The sequence below is a fragment of the Chiloscyllium plagiosum genome, unplaced genomic scaffold, assembly GCF_037043375.1.
Source record: "Chiloscyllium plagiosum isolate Xiang-an unplaced genomic scaffold, Cpla_swu_hap1 HiC_scaffold_32, whole genome shotgun sequence".
Lineage (NCBI taxonomy): Eukaryota > Metazoa > Chordata > Chondrichthyes > Orectolobiformes > Hemiscylliidae > Chiloscyllium > Chiloscyllium plagiosum.
The window spans coordinates 29,341,681-29,363,534 of record NW_028270170.1 but is presented as its reverse complement, the minus strand read 5'-3'; the positions used below and the strand labels follow the sequence as shown (position 1 = coordinate 29,363,534).

Genomic DNA, 21,854 nt, shown 5'->3' with positions numbered 1-21,854 from the left:
ATTACAACAATGACTACACTTCAGAAGCTCTTCGTTGTCCGCAAAATACTTTGTGAAGTTTGATCATGAAGATGTCTATATTTACCTCTTACTTCATGGACTCCTTAGCACTCTTGTATATCTGCACTGTGTGCTTCCTGAAGCCAAAATAAACTTTCTAAGGTTTGGGTGCTCAGGTGTAAACAGAACACTCCAGATGCACTCGAACCAGGGCTTCATACAACTGTAGTAAAGTCTGACTCTTATAACCGCAAACATTCCGTTAGCCTCTTTTGATTTCTTTTCTATGTGACCACATTTTCCAGATCTGTAGATGGAAGCCTCCAGCTCGAAATCCCTCTGGGAGGAGCTCCACTTTTCCTAATGGGCTCTGTTGCCTTGTGGTTTAAAATGACCATCCCCTTGCTGTGTCTGCACTGAAATGTATCAGCCACAGTTTTGCTTACTTGCTTCATCTATCAATGTATCTCTGCTGTTTTATGCTCCTGTCTACACTGCTCATCATACAACTAGTTGTTCTGGTATCGGCAAACTTGTGGATAAACCTCTTTTGTGTTTTAACATGGCAAATTAATATGTTGAGTATTTGAGGCCCTGACTCAGGTCTTTTTGGAACATTGATAGTCACTTCTTCCCAATTTATTATTCCATTAAGTCTGCATTTGACTGACTGTGACATTCCGGAATCCTTGCAAAACTGAAGTCAGTGCGACTCTGAGGGAAAACTCTACTGGTTGGAGTCATAGCCGGCACAAAAGATGGTTATGGTTGTTGGGGGTCAGTCACCTCAGCTCCAAACATCTCTCGTAGTTTTTCAGGGTATTGTCTTGGGCTCAACCATCTTCTGCTGCTTCAATAACCTTGCCTCTATCATAAGGTCAGAAGCGAAGTGTTGAGCTTGGTTAGTGAGTCAGAAATTGAAGCAGTTAATGTCCAGGATTGGACTAACAAGTGACAAATAATATGCATGCCACGCAAATGCCAGCAAATGGCTATTTACAAGAGAGAATCCAACTGCTGCCCTTTGCCATTCAGTGGCATTACCAACTATGAGTCCATCACCACCAACATCCTTGAGGTTCCCATTAACCAGAAACTCAACTGGACCAGCCAAAGACATACAATGGCTGCAAGAGCAGGTCAGAGGTTAGGAATCGGGCAGCAACTCACCACCTCACTCCACAAAGTCTATCCACCATCTAGAAGGCACAAGCCAGGGGTGTGATGGAATGCTCCCCAGTTACCTGGATGAGTACAGCTCCAGCAACACTTCAAGCTTGACACAATCCAGGACAAAGCAGCCTGCTTGATTGGCACCACATCTACAAATGTTCAGTCCCTCCACCAATGATCAGTTGCAGCAGTTTGTACCATTGACAAGATACACTGCAGATATTCATCAATACTCCTTAAACAGCACCTTGCAAATCTACAACCAGTACTATCTAGAAGGATAAGAGTGTCAGATATGTGCGGACATCGTGAGGTACAAGTTCTCCTCCAAGCCACTCACATCCTACTTGGAAATATATTGTTGTTACTTCAATGTTATCTGGTCAAAATGCTGGAGCTCCCTCCCTAACAGTATCAAGACTGTAACTACACCAAATGAACTGTAGTGTGTCAAAATGGCAGCTCACATCCAACCATCAACTCAAGGGCAAGGTGGACCAGCCAGCAATGCTTGAGTCCCAAGAATGATTTGTAAAATCCCTATGTCTTCTGTTGCCTAACTGCTCTTCAAACTGGTTTGATAACTTGCCTTCAGTTTGATGAATTTCACCATCGTTATCAAGGCCCTGTCACATTTCCTGTACTTTACTGTCACCTTTCCCTTGAGCCATGATAAGGTTCCCACATCTTCAGCAGCCATCAGCCAATCTTCTTAACCGAGGAATCAATTTCTCTCCTTTGCCTTGCAGCTACCATCCCCTCCTTTCCCTTTTCAGTAGTATGTAATGGATATTTTCCTCTGTGATGCTTTGATCTATTCCTGTTGACCCCAGCACCCTGTCTCTTTCCCATGGTATCATTCCATTAGAAACTTGAGATGTAATGGTAGCCTTTTTAGATCCTCACTCCTTGCCATCAAAGCTGCAAACACTGGTCCAGATGATGTCATCTTTTACTACTTACACTCTCGTGCACTATTTGTTGCTTCATGAGAATATTGGAGAGGTTTGGGTGACTACCTTGCATCAATCCATGAAGATGACCCTCAGCTTCTGGGAGCACGTCCTTTTAATTCTCCACCACATGGTTTGTGATGAAATCTCTCTTCTTGGGCTACTGCGTTGTTCCAGTGAAACTCAACTTAGTGTTGAGCACCAGCCTTTCTGTTCACCTTTGCAGCGTTCACAAATTGAGATCAACCATTTTGAGATCATAAATGGTGACCCTCACTGTTTCCTTATCCTTGTTTTGATGCTTCTCTTGCTCTCGCTCAGCAGTCCACACATTTTAAGCACATTCATTTGTTTCTTTTCTTGCCCCATCATTGCTCCCTTTGCCTTTGCAAGTCTAATTCTTCTGACATACAATCTCTACTGTCTGTCACAGACTTCCCTTTCTTCTCGTCCCACCCACCCTTATCCAAAACCCTTTTAACTTTTAACAGTTCTGACAAAAGATCACAAACCTTAATAGTGTGTGTAGCCGCAGATGCTGCCAAGGTTTTTTTCTCGCACTTACTGATCTTTATTTTCAGATTTCCAGGGTGTGTAGTATTCTACTTTTCCATAAAATGTTCTCCTGTTTACAACTTCAATTGTTTTCTCAAAAACCTACTTTTTACAATTCTGCATTGGCTTTCTCTATGGCTTTCTCAGGCGTAAAGGGGAAATCCTTAGTGCCTCAGTGATTGGTTTATTCTAAGTTCCCATTCTTAGGCATGTCATCTCAAATGCTTGACTCCGAAACATTTGAGTTTATGGGTATAACCTCCAATACCATTACAGGGATGGGAATGTTCTAAACAGTGGGAGAAAACAATACCACATCACGCTCTCCGTTTCTGTTTCAGGAATGGCTATTCTCTCTATTGTGCTGAGCTAATGTCCAACATGAAAGATATTCCCAGCACTGAGCGTATGGTACTGTGCAGCAAGCAGTGGAAGATGTTGTCTCAGAAAGAGAAGGATGCATATCAGAAACGATGTGAACAAGTAAGAAATTTGGCAACTTCTTTTCCAAGTGTTCAAAACTTTTAACCCTTTTAAATCAAATGTGATCAACGATGAGTAATGCTTCATTTTCAGTCTTGTTTTGATTTGCTTCCCATTCGTATCGACTCACTGTTCTAGTGAAATTGGCTTTTGTGGTGAAAGGAATAATTAAACAAATTTTATAGCTCTGTCTGTTGGTTCCACTCTGTTCAAAGAGTTATCTGTGCTTGTTGGGAGAGGGCTTGTTTCAAAATTGATTGTTTAATGCTGTCTTAACTTGGATTAGAACAGTTGAGACCATGAAATTATCAGATGTTGATACTTAGACTTGTTTTGTTACCTTCCCACAGAAAAAGAAGGAGTACGAAATTAATCTTCATCGGTTTTTACTGGTAGGTACCATTCTCTTATCTTGTCATATGACTGTGGCAGGTGCCAGGAATGGATTCTAGATCCTAATCTGTTCTCTTTCAGTGGTGTATCTTTCACTTACTGTTAGCAAATGGTAGATGGTGGGCTTGCCCCCCCCCCCCCCCCCCCCCCCCCCTTTCTGTACTGAGTTATGATTTCCATGATGGAAAAACATTAAGACTTTTATCCTGTCCGATGGCAGAGCCTCCCTGAGCATGAGCAACAAAGAGTCCTTTCTGAAGAAAAGATGATTGGAATAAACAAAAGAGCTTCGAGCACCTTGAAACAAGGGGGAGTTAAAGGCATCCCATCGCCACCTTCAGATGCCTCAAAGGTGTGTGTTCAATAATTTCCTTTTGTTAATAAGTTGGTTTGTGTCTGAGTTGAGTATGTGAATTTTTTTCAGAGCAATGCAGGCAACCTTGCACACAACAATGTATCAGTCCATACGTGAACAATTTACGTGTACTCTTTTGCACTTTTCATGAGTTAACTGATTCTAAAGGTGCAGTCATAAAGGCTGTTTCTTTTGATGGCAGGGAAAAATTAACTTTGGTGATTTGAGTGGCACATGCTATAGCAGTACTGACAACACTGAGTCAATCATTACTCCCATCACATCCAAAGTACCAATGCTGGGTTGAACTCCTGCAAATCCCCCCACTCCCACATTATTGACTGTCAGCAACCTATGGTGTAAGGAATTGACCATCAAATCCGAACACACCCTTAACACCATTTGTACACATTGCACTCAGCCTGCAAGCGCCTAGATGTTTAGTTTCACTTGTGACACTATTGCTGGTTTTTTTTTCTCTGTGGAGCGTTGAAGCTGGCCTGATCTTGGCTTGTGATTAAGTGGTCCCACGCCATCAAATGATGCAAATTGTTACAGAACCAGTGAGTCACAGTAAGGATGTTTGTCTAAAATTTTAGTGAATAATCTTTGTGTGTGGTTTTGTTTAATTTGGGCTGGAATTGCACTGTCGTTTTAACACTTTTTTTTTGGTGGCACTCCCTGGAATTTATACTGATTTAATGTGGTTATCAGCATTTAAAAAGCAAAGGGTTTGATTTGTTTGATCCGTTAGATCACGTTGTTTCTGCTGACATTTTCCATTGCAGTAAGTAGATAAAGTTTCACAAACTGCCTCCTGTATCATTAGGTCTTGTATTTGTTATTGAATTGTCAGCTAATTCCAATGGTCATGCCTGGAGTTTAGAAATTTTTTTGGGGAAGCAGGGGAGCGTCAAGAATAGATAGAGGAGGAGGGAAAGAATCTGTTGTTATAGATCTTTTATTTTCTCCAGGCTTTAATGAGTTGGCTTGTGAAAATGCTGTTATTCTGCATTTATGTTTCTTCCTATTTTTTCAGTCGATTACTTCTTGTGCTTAAGATTCTTTACCCTGTGAAATCGCTCACTAAATGTCTTTTCCTGTCTCTCACAATTTATCTGAATCAACAGCTGACTGCATTTAGGATGTTTTCAGTGGTTTTGCTCTTGGGGGAGTTTTCTGGATATGGCCTGAATTGATGATGGGAGGTCACTGGCAGTTGTGGGTGATGCTGCATTGCTGTGTTAGTATTTAAACTGGATGACACGCTGCATTAGCTCCTGTGTGTTCCTCACCGAAAGGAAATGTTTATGGCAAGAATGTGAGTCTTGTAAAGTTTAACACTGATATAGAAATTATTATAGCTAAATAGATGGTGATCTTATGTGCGCTGTGGTGCAAAGGCTGATTGTTGTGCCCTGCATGTGTGTTGGGATCTTTTAGTGTGCTTACTATCAGACTCCCACACTTTTTTTCGAAAGCGTTGAAATGTGAAAATGCTCCAAATGATTGTCTGTCGCTGATACTTGGCTGAATTTGCCTTAATTATCTGATTGAAAATCTGTGCTTGCACCCTTTTTTAAATGTTTTGAAATAGCATTTTTTATTATTGGCTTTAATAATGTGTATTGAATAGCATCTGGATTGCACTGGCTTCTTTTTCAGGTTTTCTGTATTTGGGGTGACGCTCCAGATTCTCCGATCTGTGTTGTCATAATGGAGCTGATCACTCCCACAGAATTCTGTTCAGTGGCTTTTACCTCACCAACCGTTCCTGCACCATCATACATTCCTTCCTTTGATGTTTCTGTAGATCTGTCATAACCTGCTTATTGCCACTGCTCTTCTGATATTTGCCCCAAATTCATGTTCTGATTATTTGAGTAACAGATTGAGCTGCTGTTTTCTGTCTGAGTCATTTGACCCATGAGTGTTCATTTTGTCAACTTACTCACTTGGTCTCCTTTCTGACTGAACTAGTTTGGAGCCTTTAAGTGACAACTTTACATGCAGTTCTTTAAGCTCAAAATATATCTGTGCATATATATCATTAATATACAATCAGCAAAATAAAAAAACAACAAAAAGCCATTCATTCGTAATGCAATTTCAAGGAAAGGCAATGAATTTGCAATTTCAATTCCAAGGTATTGATGCCTGAGAGCATATAGTTGTACATCACTGTTGAGCTTAGAACAAATGTTAGAGAAATTAGCATTCCTGGCAACATGTGTAAAGCGAATTTTTTTTATTGATGTTCTCTTTACAGGTATGTTGCCAGACCTGCTGAGTTTCTCCAGCATTTTCTGGATTTGTTTCAGGTTTCCAACATACTCAGGGTTTTGCTTTTATTGAAAGAAAATGCTTGCCTGACGTCCAAAGAGTTTTCAGTACAGAGGCTTTTCTTTGGTGTTGGCAAATCTCTTCTTCTTATTGTGGACCTCTTGCTGGCAGTGTGCTGCTTGTACTTTGGCCTAACATGCTTTCCAGCAGCAAGCTCTGCAATGCTTAGGGAGCATGGAAATTAGGAGCCGTGTGGAACTGAAGTTTAAATATGATGTTTCAACATTACTACAGATGCTCTCTTTAGTTTGGGGATGATACCTTCATCTTTAGGTTTGACCATTTCTGGGACCTGTTGTCCTTGTCTGGTGACCTACACAAAGTTCTTTTGGCAATTGTATGTCTTTGACTTGGGGCTACTGAACAGAATCTTTATGCTCTTTGATCAGGATACTCCAGGAATTCTGATTTTAAAACTGCTTTAAAGGTATTTCACAGAGGTTCATCCATACATTACATTCTTGTCTGTCTCTCGTAGCTCATAGTGTGATGATCTTGGTTATGTAATCATCAAATGATTTGAAAATTAATTTCAAAATGGTTGTTATTGATACATTTTTAATACTCTTCTAGATGCTTTCGATGCTTTATGGTGCGTATTTATGAACATTGGTATATATCTATACATATATCTCAAGATCTGGTGTGTGCTGTAGACTGACGATAATCTGGTTCATTTTCCATTCCTAAACCGTGCTTTAGGTATTCTGCAGTCTGTATATTTAATTCTTACTTATGCTGTCTTCATTGTCAAATGAAGTGCTTAAAGCTAGGGCATCAGGAGTGGGAGAAATGGGAAGTAATAAGTTTGCAGACTCTTGAGTGGTAACATGGTAATTCCTATACCAACCAAATGTCAGTGGATGAGACTTGCACCCATTGCTGTTTTCCTAAAAAAAAAGGCCATTGGGTGGGATAGCATTCAAGTCCAGTTATGTTTTGTCGGCTTACTGTAAACTGCTACCTTTCATTTTTCTGCTGTATTTTTCTGATCATGATTTTTTTTGTTTTCCTCACTGCCTTCAATGGTGTTAATTCCAGATAATTGAGATGATGTATCATGGTTCAGAATGTCTTTTCACTGGCACATCTCCAAGCAGAAGGGAGTGCTTCATTAACAAGTGGCTAGAAAAAGATGTTTAATAATATCAAACTACTGTAATGGCTGAGAAGTTGCACGTAATTAGAATGAACCGAGCACTTCTCAGGTCACCAAGAGGCCACTACCTCTCTTGTACTATGGTTCAATGTTCAGCTGAATAAATATCTGAAGAGCCTTAATAAATAAGTACCCAAACAGTTTGGTAAATGTGTGACTTCTTTCTGTGGTGTGGTCTCTAATTTACTGAACAATCTTGTCCTTGCCCCAACAGTTTGTGTGCTGAAGTATTGGCTGGGCATTATTATCTTCAAGTGGGAAGATGACATGCAAGCATTATTCCAAAGCCACAGTTGTATATGTTGACAGTTTGACACGGTGCACTCAGTTGTGATCATGAATCTGCCTCTTGCTGCAGAGTTGTGGCTTTACAGGATTTAGTTAAGATTTCCACACCCAATGCACCTATTATTTTGCAGGGAATTCTTTTGTGTCCAAAGCTTCATGATGTCGCTTGATGTAGAACTTCTATGCATTATCTGTTTATTATTTTTGAAAGGTCACTAGGCAATCTAAGGGAGAGAATGAAAGTGGTTTTGCGTAATGCTGTCCCTTCCTACAGTCAACTGAGTGGAATTGGAAAGGGGACAAGTGACAACAGGAAATCTTGAAGCTGAATCGAAAGTTACTTTTAGACACTTGGGGCGGGTCTTAACGCATTCTTATTGTGCATCAGAAGTGGTGGTAAACTTTTTACAACATGGGACCCTTTGCAGAGAAAGGGGTTTCAGGTGCAAGGATTATAAGGCCTGGCAGCTTGAAGGTAGAATGGGAAAGGAAGTGGAAGACCAGCTGCCAGAATGAGCACATGGTTAAAGGGTCTCTTCTCACATTTATTATCAGACTACTTCTGACAAACCAAAGCGTCCGATCTCTGCCATGTTCATTTTCTCGGAAGAGAAGCGCAAGAAGTTGCAGGAGGAGGAGCCAGAGCTGTCGGAGAGTGAACTGACAAGAAAATTGGCCAGGATGTGGACAGAGCTGTCTGAGAAGAAAAAGGTAAAAATTATTTGGCTGATAGATACAATATGAAGATCTAGGCAAGGGCAGGTTACAGTATAATATTTACCAGTCTAATATTTGTGTTCAGACTGGAGTACAGCGCATTATATACTTGGTGAAAGAGTTTAGTCAGTAATGAATAAAATGTTTTTGAGTTGTGTGTGTTAGTTATTTCTAGATCTTGAAATTCATGGCCCAGGTTTTAAAAGGCAATGGGTGCAGGTTGGCCTTTTGGAAGGCAGAATCCACTGGTATTTTAGATGCACTGCTTGAATGGATTGAAGCAGCACAGTTGCGCTTGAAGCCCTTGAAATGGTGATTGCAGCAAACGTTCTGTATGTCACTGTGGAATTGGTTAATTCCATAATGTATGCACCCCATTCCAAAACTAAAGCTTTACATTTGTGATCTGTAGCTCATACCTAAATTTGAGATATCAGCAAATGGTACTGTGGTCCAAAGTTAACAGTTGGTAGAACTAACAGCAAGTAGGCAATCGGTGTGAACTGAAAATCGTCATCCCCTATTTTAATCAAAATCTGAATCTTAGCTCTGGAATGAAGGAACTATCTCTTGCATTTGTGTTCCATTCTTTCTGGCCATCTTTAAAAGGAAGACAAATTCCGATGGATATTTGTCCCTTATGGAGCTCCTATATATTTTCCGTGTTTTTAGATTAGATTTCTTACAGTGTGGAAACAGGCCCTTCGGCCCAACAAGTCCACACCGACCCGCCGAAGCGTAACCCACCCATTCCCCTACATTTACCCCTTACATAACACTACGGGCAATTTAGCATGGTCAATTCACCTGACGTGCACATCTTTGGATTGTGGGAGGAAACCGGAGGACCCGGAGGAAACCCACGCAGACACGGGGAGAATGTGCAAACTCCACACAGTCAGTCACCTGAGGTGGGAACTGAACCCGGGTCTCTGGCGCTGTGAGGCAGCAGTGCTAACCACTGTGCCCAGACTTTATTTTTACTACTTATGACTGCAGCTTTTATCTCAACAATAATCTGGTGCATAGGCATGTAACTATGTCAGAGGGTCATTTTCAGTGAATTATTTCCTCTGTATGGACAGTTTCCATATCCTTCCTTAGGAAGGATAAGTTTTTCAATGCATCTGTCTTGTGGAGGACAGCAGTTGTACTCCTGTATGGGAATTTAAGTGCTGTGATGCTTTGTTTTTCCTCCTTTTATATCCAGTCTATCCATAAGTTTCCCTGAGCATCCTTTTGTGCTGCTCTTCACACTACAATGTGTTCAGACTTCACCTGAGAAGTTGTCATGCCCAAACAATGGGAATTGTATGTTCCTCTCTCATTTAAAAGGTCTAGTCATTGGAGCACCTTTTTATTCCTGCTTGTTATGTAATATTGCATAGTGTATGTTGTGAAATGACTGATTTGAATTGGTTTACATTTTTTGACATATACAATTGTTACCAATTGTATCATCCAAGTGTTCAGTGTTTTTATTTAGGGAAATAGTATTTTTTACTTCATCCTAGCTGATATCAGCCAGTGCCATAATCAACCTTGGAGGAATTCTCCACCTTGCTGCTTACAGTGCAAGGTTCCTGCAGTTGGTCAGTGAGTGAGTGTGTTGTGTGCTAAGGTTTGACTGATTTCGATAAGATACTGTATTAGCTAATGTGAGGTGTTGCACTGCACTCAGTGTCTCTGGCATGGAGCAGGTTATTTAAATTTTGGTTTCTGATATATTTCCAGTTGGCCCTTCTGTAGGCTGCTTGTATAGAAACTGAAATGCTCGGGTGCTTCAAAGGCCATCTTACAGTCTTATGACATATCTGACACAATCTATCAACCAACACTCCCTACTTCTAATGTTTGCAAGAACTATGAGAGGCTAATTTTCTTGTTGGTTGCTGGCCTTTCCCTATATGATGGGGAAGTGAAAGATTTGCTGCTTTGAACCAGGGTGATGAGCAAAATTCCTGTTAAGTGCCATGTATGGCTGTCTTCATTTTCGTTATAATCCCATCTGTATAGATTAAGGTTACGACCACAGTCAATGCAAGCCATTAACTGAAGTCCGTCATCAAACTTCTGAATCAATACCTGGAATAGAAAATCATTCAGCCAGCGGTTTGTGGTTTGAATCTTGCTTTTTGAAATGTTTGTTTGCATTTGATTTTTCTGCTGACTAGATGATTCTTACTCCTGAGGCTATTACACCGGTTCATTTCTTGTGAAAGTGAGAGGGGTTTCTGATATGGGTTCCATGCTGTATGTGCCTCTGTAATTAGACAGCCGTGTATTAGATGAGCATGTGCCTCATGGGTTACAGGTTATACTTGAGTGGATTCTGCTCCAGTAAGGAGCATTCAGTCTTGCACTTGTAATGTGGCTAAAGAGTAGCTCATGCAAAAATCTCATATGGCACGCAGCAGCCCTGAGGAGGTTCAGTTTGCCCCATGTGTTGGGTGTGTAGGTGCTCTTATGCTTGAAGCTGGCATTAAAATTAATCCTGCATATCTTTTTCCTCCCACTTCTCTCCTTTTATTGTGTCAGGAGATGTTGGATCATGATTTTAGTTGTGATATTGTTTACTTGGATCTTTAGCATGGTAATTCTCAATGCTGTCTGCTTACCCTGCATGGCTGTTTTGGTGGTTCAGTTTGACATGAAATCAAGAATTCAATGATTCAACCAGGTCTCATTACTGAGTCATACCTTTTCAAGTCTTGTTTCTAGTCTTCAAGCAACTTGAAAGGGTTCAGAAAAGATTTACAAGCATGTTGCCAGGGTTGGAGGATTTGAGCTATAGCGAGAGGCTGAACAGGCTGGGGCTATTTTTCCTGGAGCATAGAGGCTGAGGGCTGACCTTATAGAGGTTTACAAAATTATGAGGGGCATGGATAGGGTAAATAGACAAAGTATTTTCCTTGGGCTGGGGGAGTCCAGAACTAGAGGACATAAGCTTAGGGTGAGAGGGGAAAGATATAAAAGAGATCTAAAAGGCAACTTTTTCATGCAGAGGGTGGTATGTGTATGGAATGAGCTGCCAGAGGATGTGATTGTACAATTGCAACATCTAAAAGGCATTTGGATGGGTATATGAATTGGAAGGGTTTGGAGGGATATGGGCCAGGTGCTGGTAAGTGGGACTAGATTGGGTTGGGATATCTGGATGGGTTGGACCGAAGGGTCTGTTTCCATGCTGTATATCTCTATGACTCTGTCTAAATCTTGCAATGATGACCATACTTAGCTTTTGAAGGACATGTTAAACGTTTCTACTTCTGTTTATTTGAGTCTGTTTGAGGCTGTATTTGCGTATTCTGGAAAGAGTTGGTGCAATGTGGGAAATAAGCTTCTATATACAGGGTGTTCTTTTGATTGCCAAAAGCATTGTAGGAATGTAGAATTATTCGTTAGAAGGACTACCTGATCATTTATTTGTGGAGACTGAATGTTGTCTGAAGATATAGGATCATATTGCAGTCACTGCTTTAACCTCCCAGCAGATGGTAGCTCTGATCTAACCGTAGATTGCGTTGTATTCGGTGGCCTGGTTGGGTTGTTTAATGGAAGGCGTTGTATTTTGAAGGATCTAAAATGATGTTTTTGCTGCAACAGGAGAAGTATCGGCGCATGGAAGCAGCGGCAAAGGCCGAATCGGAACAGAAAAAACAGAGCTATGGAAAAGATGGAAAAGGCTCTGCTATGCGAGGGAAGCTGCCTGAGCCACCCAAGACTGCAGAAGAGATCTGGCAGCAGAATGTGATTGGAGATTATTTGGCCAAGTACAGGGTATGCACTGGGGTAGTTGAAAGAGAGGAAATGAGCACTTGGAATGGAGGAGATGGGATAGGATAAGAATTAAGCTGCCTGCCAAGCTCCACAAGGACAGGATTGCGAGAATGGCAGATACCCTCCCGATCGTATGAGATAATCCAAGTGCAAGCTTTTCAGATGGTTCAGTTTTTGGCTGCACATTTGTTTTCCATCTTGTAAGAATTTTTTTTTGCTTTTGTGAATGCTGACTTGAAATATTATAGAGTGGCTACATTAGCTCTGCTTGATATGTTCCATATGTTTTTCATACCCCAGAGGAGATCTATCCACAGCAGTGTACTCTATCGTGTGGATTTTTTTTTTGGCTTCCTCCTCCTCCTCCTCCTTTCCTGCACCAAGCAGCACATGTTTTGCTGAATTGTTCTGAAATCCACGCTGTAGTGCTTCAGCTTTTTGTTACTCGTTAAAACTGATTTCTGCAGCTTCACACAATACCTAAGGATCTATGCTATGTGGTTTATACCCTTCGATTACAGTAACTTTGTTTATTCTTGCTTTCTTCGCTGTATGTCAGTTTTCATTTGAAAACGTTTAAGTTTGCTTTTTAAGGTCTGGCAGCTGACAAGCAAAGTTTTTGTTTTCATTTCTGAAACTACCTTGTTCAACCCATCACATGTATAAATCTCCATCAACAAATGGGGGAAAACCATTTTAGATTAGATTACTTACAGTGTGGAAACAGGCCCTTCGGCCCAACAAGTCCACACTGACCCTCCGAAGAGCAACCCACCCAGACCCATTCCCCTACACCTAAAACTAACACTAACACTAACAATTTGGACTGTGGGAGGAAACCAGAGCACCCGGAGGAAATCCACGCAGACACAGGGAGAATGTGCAATCTCCACACAGACAGTTGCCTGAGGCGGGAATTGAACCCGGGTCTCTGGCGCTGCGAGGCAGCAGTGCTAACCACAGTGCCACCGTGCCGCCCAAATCTGAGCACGTCGTTTTTGTTAGGCCAGTGTGACCTTTGCTGTTTATCCACATTCCTCCTCAACACCAGAATACACTCCGACCTTGCTCATTTCCTGTTGTCTGCAGAAGTTCTCATGATCAAAGTGTTTCCTGGCTATTAAGGCAATTAATTTGGACTGGGAAAGAGTGTATATTGAATACATGTCCATTAATCAGCATTGCGGGATATTTTCTGTTTTTAAAACGTTTCAGCGAGTCTTGAATTCTTCAGCAACCAATCAATATGATGAAACACCTTCCCAAACCCAGCAATGCGACGGACCAATTTGTCACGTGGAGATTTTTATGGTCGCAATGTCCAGCTTTGGTGTCTGTGTAAAGTGCCTTCTGATTCTGGTTCTTAGGGTGTTGTCAATAGCTAGCTCTAGATCTGCAACGACCCAGGAAAGTGGAAACCATGGTTGCAATTCTGCATCTGTTCAAAATGCACCTCAGACCCAAAAAAATCTTCTGGTTAAAAGATTGCTCCTGGTTAGCCATACTGATCCACGGACTAGTTTAATTAAAAGGCTGAAGATTGTTTCATTGTAGTTATGTTCTGCCATGAATTGATTCTGGAGCAGCCACTGCCAGGAATTGGCTGACAGTTTTGCCTTTAATATAAAAGCACCTGCAGGGCTCCTGCGAGTTTGAGGGGACACAAGCACTCGCCATAGTTTTCTTAAAATAATCTGTTTCAAGTTGCTTAGACTCTATTATTTACCTCCAGGCTTGTAAGTTGTAGCCTGCTGAACTGCTAACACAATGTGTTTTTTAGTTAACCGAGCTCAGCGTATGATTATATTGGAACATAGCTCTAGCAAGTACCTCAGTCATCTTCTGCAGTGCCAGTATTTTGTAAAGCCTGTATTATTTCCCTGAAGGTTGATCTGAGGAATTATTAAATTAATTTCCATTTCCAGCTTTGCTATGATATTTGCAAGAAAGTTTCACCTGGACAAGTCGGATTCCAAAGTGAAACCTGTCTTGATAGACTATAATTTTGTTTTTGCATTTAATTACTATGGTTGTCAGTCAATGAATATATTTGCAAACGACTGCTTTTAAGACAATTTTGAAAGATTTTATCATAAATTGCAAATGAAAAGTCCAGCCCTTCCTCAGAAATGTTCTTTAGAGACACAGCCCCAGTGAATTGCCACTCCTGCCTTCACTTTAAAATACCTTGGTTGACTGAAAGAGATCACAAGTGTTCGATTTCAGCAACTTTCTGCACTTTCATCAGATGTGATTCTCTTTGTCTCTAAAGACATATAGACAGGGTAATTTTCTGCCTTTGAATATTTTGAAGCTGCTAAAATGGATTAAGGTATCTCTACAGCTCTGTTGATCTGGAGACTGTCAAAAACTGAACTGCCGTTCTGGTGTAGGCCTTGTCTGCCAAACTCAATCTGTAGGTCCTTTTAAACAAAAACTCAAGTTAACAATAAGCAGCAGTTATCTGACCAAGTAGATTTATTGAGTCATGTAACTTAAGTTATATGACGCTGCTTTGATATATATTGCATTTTGGTTTTTTTTTACCAAAGGTGGTTAATCATAAAACAAACTGTAGCAAACCCAATCTCTGCCTACGTTTTTTGTGCTGCTCTGGTCATGCTCATCTGCAAACGAAACACATGGGTTACAGTATCTGTTTGTGATGTCTCTAATTTTAGATTCTTGGCTACATACCAGGTTTCTGCCCTACATCCGGATCTACTTAAATATTCAAAGGTGAATAATCACAGCCTAGCCTGAAACTGATCTCTTGATTTTAACATTCCATATACTGTCACAATGAGCTAAACCTGGGGAATTCGTATCAACGGCCTACACACTGATGAACATTGTTTGGCAGCAGCCATAGCTATCATCCTTCCTCAAATCTGTTTTTTCATTCCGATAAACTATTCAATCTGATGAATAATACTTCAGATTGGATGCACAAGTTTGTAACATATTGTTGCTTACAGACGAGGTTACACGTTCCATGAACGTTTTTCACCGCGATCACCAGCTGAGCCAGCGTTCTGGAAGACTTGTGACCAGAGACTGAAAACGATTGGTTTCTTTTCTAGTGTATCAGATGCTTAAGTCTGATTTCTTGTTTTCCTCTACAACTGTTCTTGCATTTGGAACTGTTCAGCCTGCAAACCAGGACATTGGATGTCATCAATATGACGTGCATGATCGCACATCTTTGTGTCCAACCTACTCAGCATTTGTACAATCTACAGTGCTGTCTTCTACGCACTTTGCATAGTGCAATCCCTTCCAGCCTCAGCCAATGTTCTGGAGGGTTAATATCCCACCCTCCCTTTTTGATAGACACACCAGTTATGCCCAATAAATTCTTTTGGGATTTGTTTAATCTATACTCCAGTGAATTGATGGAGGTGGAGCATTGCAGACACATTTAGTAGCGCATGCTATCAGATTGATTGTAATCTGAATGAGTCTTGACGTTGCAAAGAATGCTGGGCTTCACGGTGTGTTTTTTTTTTGTTTTTTTTAGAATGACCGCACTAAAGCTGTCAGAACGATGGAGGCTACTTGGAGTGCAATGGAGAAAAAGGAGAAGTTAATGTGGATTAAAAAAGCAGCTGAGGATCAAAAGCGATATGAGGTACTTTCCTCTCTGTTCGTCTTAACAGCAAGTTCAGTACCAAGAAGACTTACTCTTGACTGACCTAAGAATCGAACTACTTGCTGTTCATCATCAACCAGTTTAGTAGCAAGTTTCTAACTTCAATACTTGTGTTTCTGCAAATGTGTGTTGCAGTTATTGTGTTGTGTTCAGTGAAGCAAATATGAAGTGTCCGTGCTTTACAACAACATCACCTCTTGTATACTTAGTTCAAAAAAGCATCTCTTCATAAGCTGAAAGTTTAACATTGAGCTCTTAAGCATCATGTGGAATCAGATGGAGCTGCCTCAGTCCAGTAGCTTAGGCCTTAACATGTGCAGTCTCCAGCCACATGGATGCCAACGTATATGTGCAGTGGATGGATGCTGAAGTCAATAGCTAGCTCTAGTCTTAATTTGTTGGATCATGAGTTTTATTCTGCATCTGATTGACAACCTCACTTAACTCAAATGCTTGATGCAGTAGTAAGGAAATGCTGTGGATGTTTTGGTAATAGTTTTACCAAGAAAAACTAGCTGATCAATGTTTATAGTATAAGAAACATTTCAGTTCTGGTATTGTACATCGGTAAGGAGAATAAGAACACTCTTTTAATTGAGTTCATTTATTAACTGAAGTTAAGGCAAGTACAAGGTGAGAAAATAAATAATAATCAAAAAAGTTGTTCTCATGAAATGTGCAACAGAGTAAAAGTCTGTTTGACTGAGGACCTTCAAGTAACTATTTGAGAGATGAGACACCATCAGCATAAGTAGACATCAAAGCAGAAGATTGGGAATGCCATTCATATTCAAGATGTTGGACTGGGGTGGGCAAAGTTAAAAATCACACAACAGGTTATAGTCCAACAGGTTTATTTGGAAATAAGCTTTTGGAGTGCTACTCCTTTGTCAGGCTCCTCCTTACGAAGGAGCAGCGCTCCAAAAAGTTTATATTTCCAAATAAACCTGTTGGACTACAACCTGGTGTTGTGTGATTTTTAACTTTCTTCATATTCGATGTCAAGTGACAACGTTTACTTAGCAGTTGCATTTCATTTGGCTCATTAAGGTAATATTGACTTGGAACTATTCACATTTTTTCATGATTACGGTTTCGACTTGCCTGTGTATTTTTGTGCCTATTTTAAATATAATTTGTGCAGTTCTTGTCCATTTATTTCCAATTTATTGGAAAAATCAAGTAGGGAGAAAATGTCAAATAATGCAATAGAAGCCTGGTCCTATTTTTCTGCGTTGGCTTCATCCCAGAGCAGTACTGGCAGCATTTGGTTGGTTCCATAAAGCAGTCCTGTCAGTCAAAGGAGCCATATACTCTGTATCAGTCTTAGTATAGAGATTACAGGGACAGATTGTAGTTCAGTGCTTTCTCTTTGAAGCAACCTGATGCTATTGCAATACTGTAATATGGAGAAGTGGAGCATTCTATAAGGAAATCATGTGTTAAAAATATTTTTGACTGAATTGCCAATAATACTGTCTTAGTTTATACTGCTGTCAATCAAAATAATAGCCAACATCTCAGAAATGCCAGTGCTTGGTTCAGTGATGTTGGACCAGCCAATGAGGACTGGGAGAGATGGACTCTTTGTGATTTCACATGAGGTGGAATCTAATTGGCTGTTAGAATTGCCTTGCTGCTTTGTGAAAGAAAATGAGATCGCACAATACATTTCTTAAAATCTTGATATTGCTATTAATCTAAAAAATGCATTTCTCCTTATAATTAACTTAAGGTTTTAGCAGATTTGTATTAGTGTCTTACAAGTTTAGTGGTATCAGTAATATGTTCACTGATGTCAAGAGCATTCCTGGTTAAAGGTGTATTTGAGCAAGATTAATCCATATGACAAAATAGATGGTAATAGACTGTCGAAAGTCAGTAGTGGCCATCATGCCACTATATTTTGGATACAAAACCTAATTGTCCTACTGGTTTCTCACTAGTATTCATTCCATACATATTTCAATAACAATCTGCATACCTCTATCACTCATAACATTATAACACCAAAACATTAATTGGAGCAGCATCCCGAAGTATTTGTCTGTCTTACTCAAGCAGCATGTTTGACTGGTCTGGGCAGCTGGTGTGTTGTACAAGAGAGGTGTCCTTTGGCTTAAGCCTCATTAACTAAGTAAAGGTACATTTCCTGTAGGTGCTGCTGAATGGCATTATGAGGAAATTTCCTCCATACTGCTTCTCTAGGGATCACTATTGATTAAAAATACAAGTACATTTTTTAGCTGATTTTGTTTTCCCCCACAAAGTCTAAGTTGTACTCAAAATATAGTAGCACCAAACCATTAAGACTTCCGGTCTTCCAGTGTTAGGAAGGATACTATTAAGTTGGAGATGGTTCAGGAGAGATTTACTAGGATGTTGCTGGATGTAGAAGGTTTAAGTTATAAAGAAAGGCGGGGCTTTTTTCACTGGAGCAAAGGAAGTTCATAAAACCACGAGGGGTATAGGTAGGTGTCCTATCCCTAGGGTGGGGGATTTCAAGACAGGGGGCACATTATAAAGGTGAAAGAGAGATTTTAAAAAAAGACATGGGCAATTTTTTGTTTACCACAGTGTGGTTCATGTTTGGATTGAATTTCACGAGGAAGTGGTGGATGTGGGCACAATTACAATGTTTAAAGGGTACTTGGATAAGTACATAAATAGGTGGTGTTTGAAGGGATATGGGTCAAGAACAGGTAGGGACTAGCTTAGTTTGGGACTTTATTCATCATGGACTGGTTCGACCGAAGCTTCTGTTTCTGTGCTGTGTGACTCCATGTGCAAACTGGATTAGAACAGGATTGGCTCCATAAGAAGCTCTCTGTGGTGGAAAGACTATTTATCTACCATCTACATCCCAGCATATGGTTGGATGGCAAATTAAAAGTGGCTGCAAGAACTATCACATCTATGCCTAAGTTCCTGTTTTTGCCCAGATGATGCACACTTTCGGAGGCTCTCATTTGATAATCAGCAGCAGCAAACGCACTTGGTCGTATTTCCCATTTCTTCCCTATCCCTTACCCATACTTGGGCCAAATGTTTCAGAATTGCTACTGTGCCATTTCTTTTACTGCACCCAGACATCATTGTGCACTGGGAAAAGATGATTTTTTTGATCAACGGTCAAAGCATGAAAAAGATTGAAGTATTCACTGCCTCACTTTTTATTACTTTTATTACTGACACTTTCTATTTTATAAATATCATTTTGTATTTCAGAAAGAATTAAGTGAAATCCGAACACCAGCAGCCAACACAAACAAGAAAATGAAATTTGAAGGGGAACCAAAAAAGCCACCCATGTATGTATCTTCATTTAGTATTCTGTCATTGGGTGTGAATTAGACTTAAACCCTGAAATACTTCGCAAATTCTTGCAGGATGCCTATAATTAACTCAATCACAATGATAAATTATGAACTTTGTTTGATACCTGTATTCTTTACAAATAAACATTGTAATCGAGTAGAATCAGAAGTGACATATGGGAAGATTGTTTTATGGTCAGAACCAGAGTAAACAAAGGATTAAGGGGCATTGCTGAAGGTAGTGTGATGTAGCAAATTATTTTCCTGCATCACTTGGGAGTCTTGTGAAGCTTTGACTACCTTACCAGTTCTGCTTTAAATGCTGATGGATTTAAATAAAATTTCAGAGAAAACTGTATAGAATATTTTGCAGAAATTCTCATGTGTGGTAACTGATTTATCAAGGGGAAAAAAATAACAAAGGTTTCACAACACCCTTCTGCTTTCCAAGATACAATTTATCTAAAATATTCGCTCTTATGAGTTTATATTGGCCAGTTGTGCTGAGAAGGGTTAATAATGACTGCTATTTCAGGAATGGTTACCAGAAATTTTCCCAGGAACTCCTCACAGGCGGTGAGTTGAACCATCTGAATCTGAAGGACCGGATGGTAGAGATTGGTAAAAGATGGCGGAAAGTCACCCAGGCTCAGAAGGACCGTTATAAGAAAATGGCAGAAGAACAGCAAAGCCAATACAAAATCAATCTAGAAGCCTGGCTTAAGGTAGGTAGCCTGCACTATAGACTAAAATAGGAGGGATTTTAGTTAGAGAGTTTGGATCCATTACCAGTTGAAGATTTATCTTTCACCAGTCTGTGAATGGGCTTCTGACTGAATAGATTTAAGAGTAACTAGCTTCTACATCCAATCATTGACCTGATAGCAGGCTTTGCTGGTTTCTATTTAGCCAGCCTTTGGTTATCTTCCTTTACCTCCAGCCTTATTAACCCAATACCATACAGAATTCAAACTAAAAACTGCTCAAAATACTCAATAGGTCTGGCAGCATCTGAAATAAGAGAAACAGAGTGAATGTTAGTCCAACAGAGTTCATCTTGTCTTTGCTACTGCCGTGCCATGCCTAACTGAGGCTGTCCGTCACTAACCTTTCCTAATGCACTTTCAGTATCTTTTTCTTATTTGGGAGATCATTCCTATAAGCAATTTCCGTGTATTTTCCAAAGTATGCACGTATCTAGTCTTTAGGAGACCAGTATTGGACCACATCCCAATATGAGATGATCAGTGTATCATCAAGCCTGACATCACCTCTTGTGGATTTGCACTCCACTGTTCTAATTAAACATTCGAATTGTTTTCATTCATTCTTTAGCTGCTTTTTTTTCCACAATGAAAGAAATGTATCATCACAATCATTCATTTTCACTAGTTTATCTCTGCTGTTTTCATTTTTTAAATATACAATACTTTAAAGTTCAGTGGTGAGAAATGTATTTGCCATTTAGTTGTCCAAGTGCATAACCGTTCTAAATCTTTCTGCCAAATCTTAACTGTGGTGTCCATCCCTAGCTCACTGTCCCATGCCATCTGTAAAAGTGTTGAGCTCTCAGTTGGTGTCTGCATTTTACAGTCTGAAATCTAATCACTTATCCTAGTGATGACCTTGTCAACGCATCATCACAAACCCAGAATCCAAGCTGAGCTTCTAATTATTCTGTTCTTAAGTCCAAATTGTTATCATCTTCCTATTGTATCCTAATTCTTGTGGATTTGAATGAATTTTCCATGTTGTAATCTTTCCTCTAAAGCTGAAAAGTTTTTTGTTTTTCTTTAACAAGCAAATACAAAAGTTTTTTTTGCCATCTCATAACTGCTTGCTGATTATAATCAGCCCCATTGCATATTGCTTAAAAAGGAACTGTTAATGGGGGCTATGTGGTCCGAGCTAATGATAACTTTGTCATTGTAATTGCTTTTTATTTGAAGTGGAGAAGTGCAATATTTAATTATGCATATTACTTTATTTTCATAGAGCTTATCGCCCCAGGAGAGAGCCATGTACAAGGAATACACTACAAATGTAAGTTGATAGATTGACTACATTTTGGCAATCATTGTATTCAAAGCTCAGTAAGAAGTGTACTTTTGTAGGCTCTCTACTTTGACTTCACTTTATGTTGGAAGAAAAATATTGTTTTCTATTGACTAATTATTATATCCAGGGTTATACCACCCGAATGGCCTGCATACAAATGCCTGATCCAAATCTTGGCTTAATGATTAATTTAAAGTTGAAAATTAGAGTCATAGAGATGTACAGCATGGAAACAGACCCTTCGGTCCAACCTGTCCATGCTGACCAGATATCCCAACCCAATCTAGTCCCACCTGCCAGCACCTGGCCCATATCTCTCCAAACCCTTCCTATTCATATACCCATCCAAATGCCTTTCAATTGTTGCAATTGTACCAGCCTCCACCACTTCCTCTGGCAGCTCATTCCATACATGTACCACTCTGTGTGAAAACGTTGCCCTGCAGTTCTCTTTTATATCTTTCCCCTCTCACTTAGACTTATGCCCTCTAGTTCTGGTCTCCCTGACCCCAGGGAAAAGACTTTGCCTATTTACCCTATCCATGCCCCTCATAATTGTGTAAACCTCTATAAGGTCACCCCTCAAAAGTCTGATATTTGAAATGTAGCTTTTGTGTTCCTGGGTAGT

The 21,854-nt window shown here is 40.1% G+C and overlaps 1 protein-coding gene across 8 annotated transcripts in view; it reads left to right on the top strand.

Annotated features, from left to right (window-relative positions):
* Positions 1–21,854, top strand: part of ubtf (upstream binding transcription factor) — a 77,453-nt gene that overhangs the window by 46,232 nt on the left and 9,367 nt on the right. For 3 of the 8 annotated variants that reach the window (XM_043675181.2, XM_087977883.1, XM_043675180.2), the window contains exons 10-18: positions 3,023–3,164; positions 3,515–3,556; positions 3,778–3,909; positions 8,258–8,413; positions 12,026–12,199; positions 15,720–15,830; positions 19,080–19,162; positions 19,704–19,893; positions 21,164–21,211. In XM_043675181.2, coding sequence (XP_043531116.1) covers positions 3,023–3,164; positions 3,515–3,556; positions 3,778–3,909; positions 8,258–8,413; positions 12,026–12,199; positions 15,720–15,830; positions 19,080–19,162; positions 19,704–19,893; positions 21,164–21,211 — 1,078 coding nt within the window. The remainder of the gene's footprint in view (positions 1–3,022; positions 3,165–3,514; positions 3,557–3,777; positions 3,910–8,257; positions 8,414–12,025; positions 12,200–15,719; positions 15,831–19,079; positions 19,163–19,703; positions 19,894–21,163; positions 21,212–21,854) is intronic. The other 5 variants (XM_043675183.2, XM_043675184.2, XM_043675185.2 and 2 more) reach the window with 5 other exon arrangements.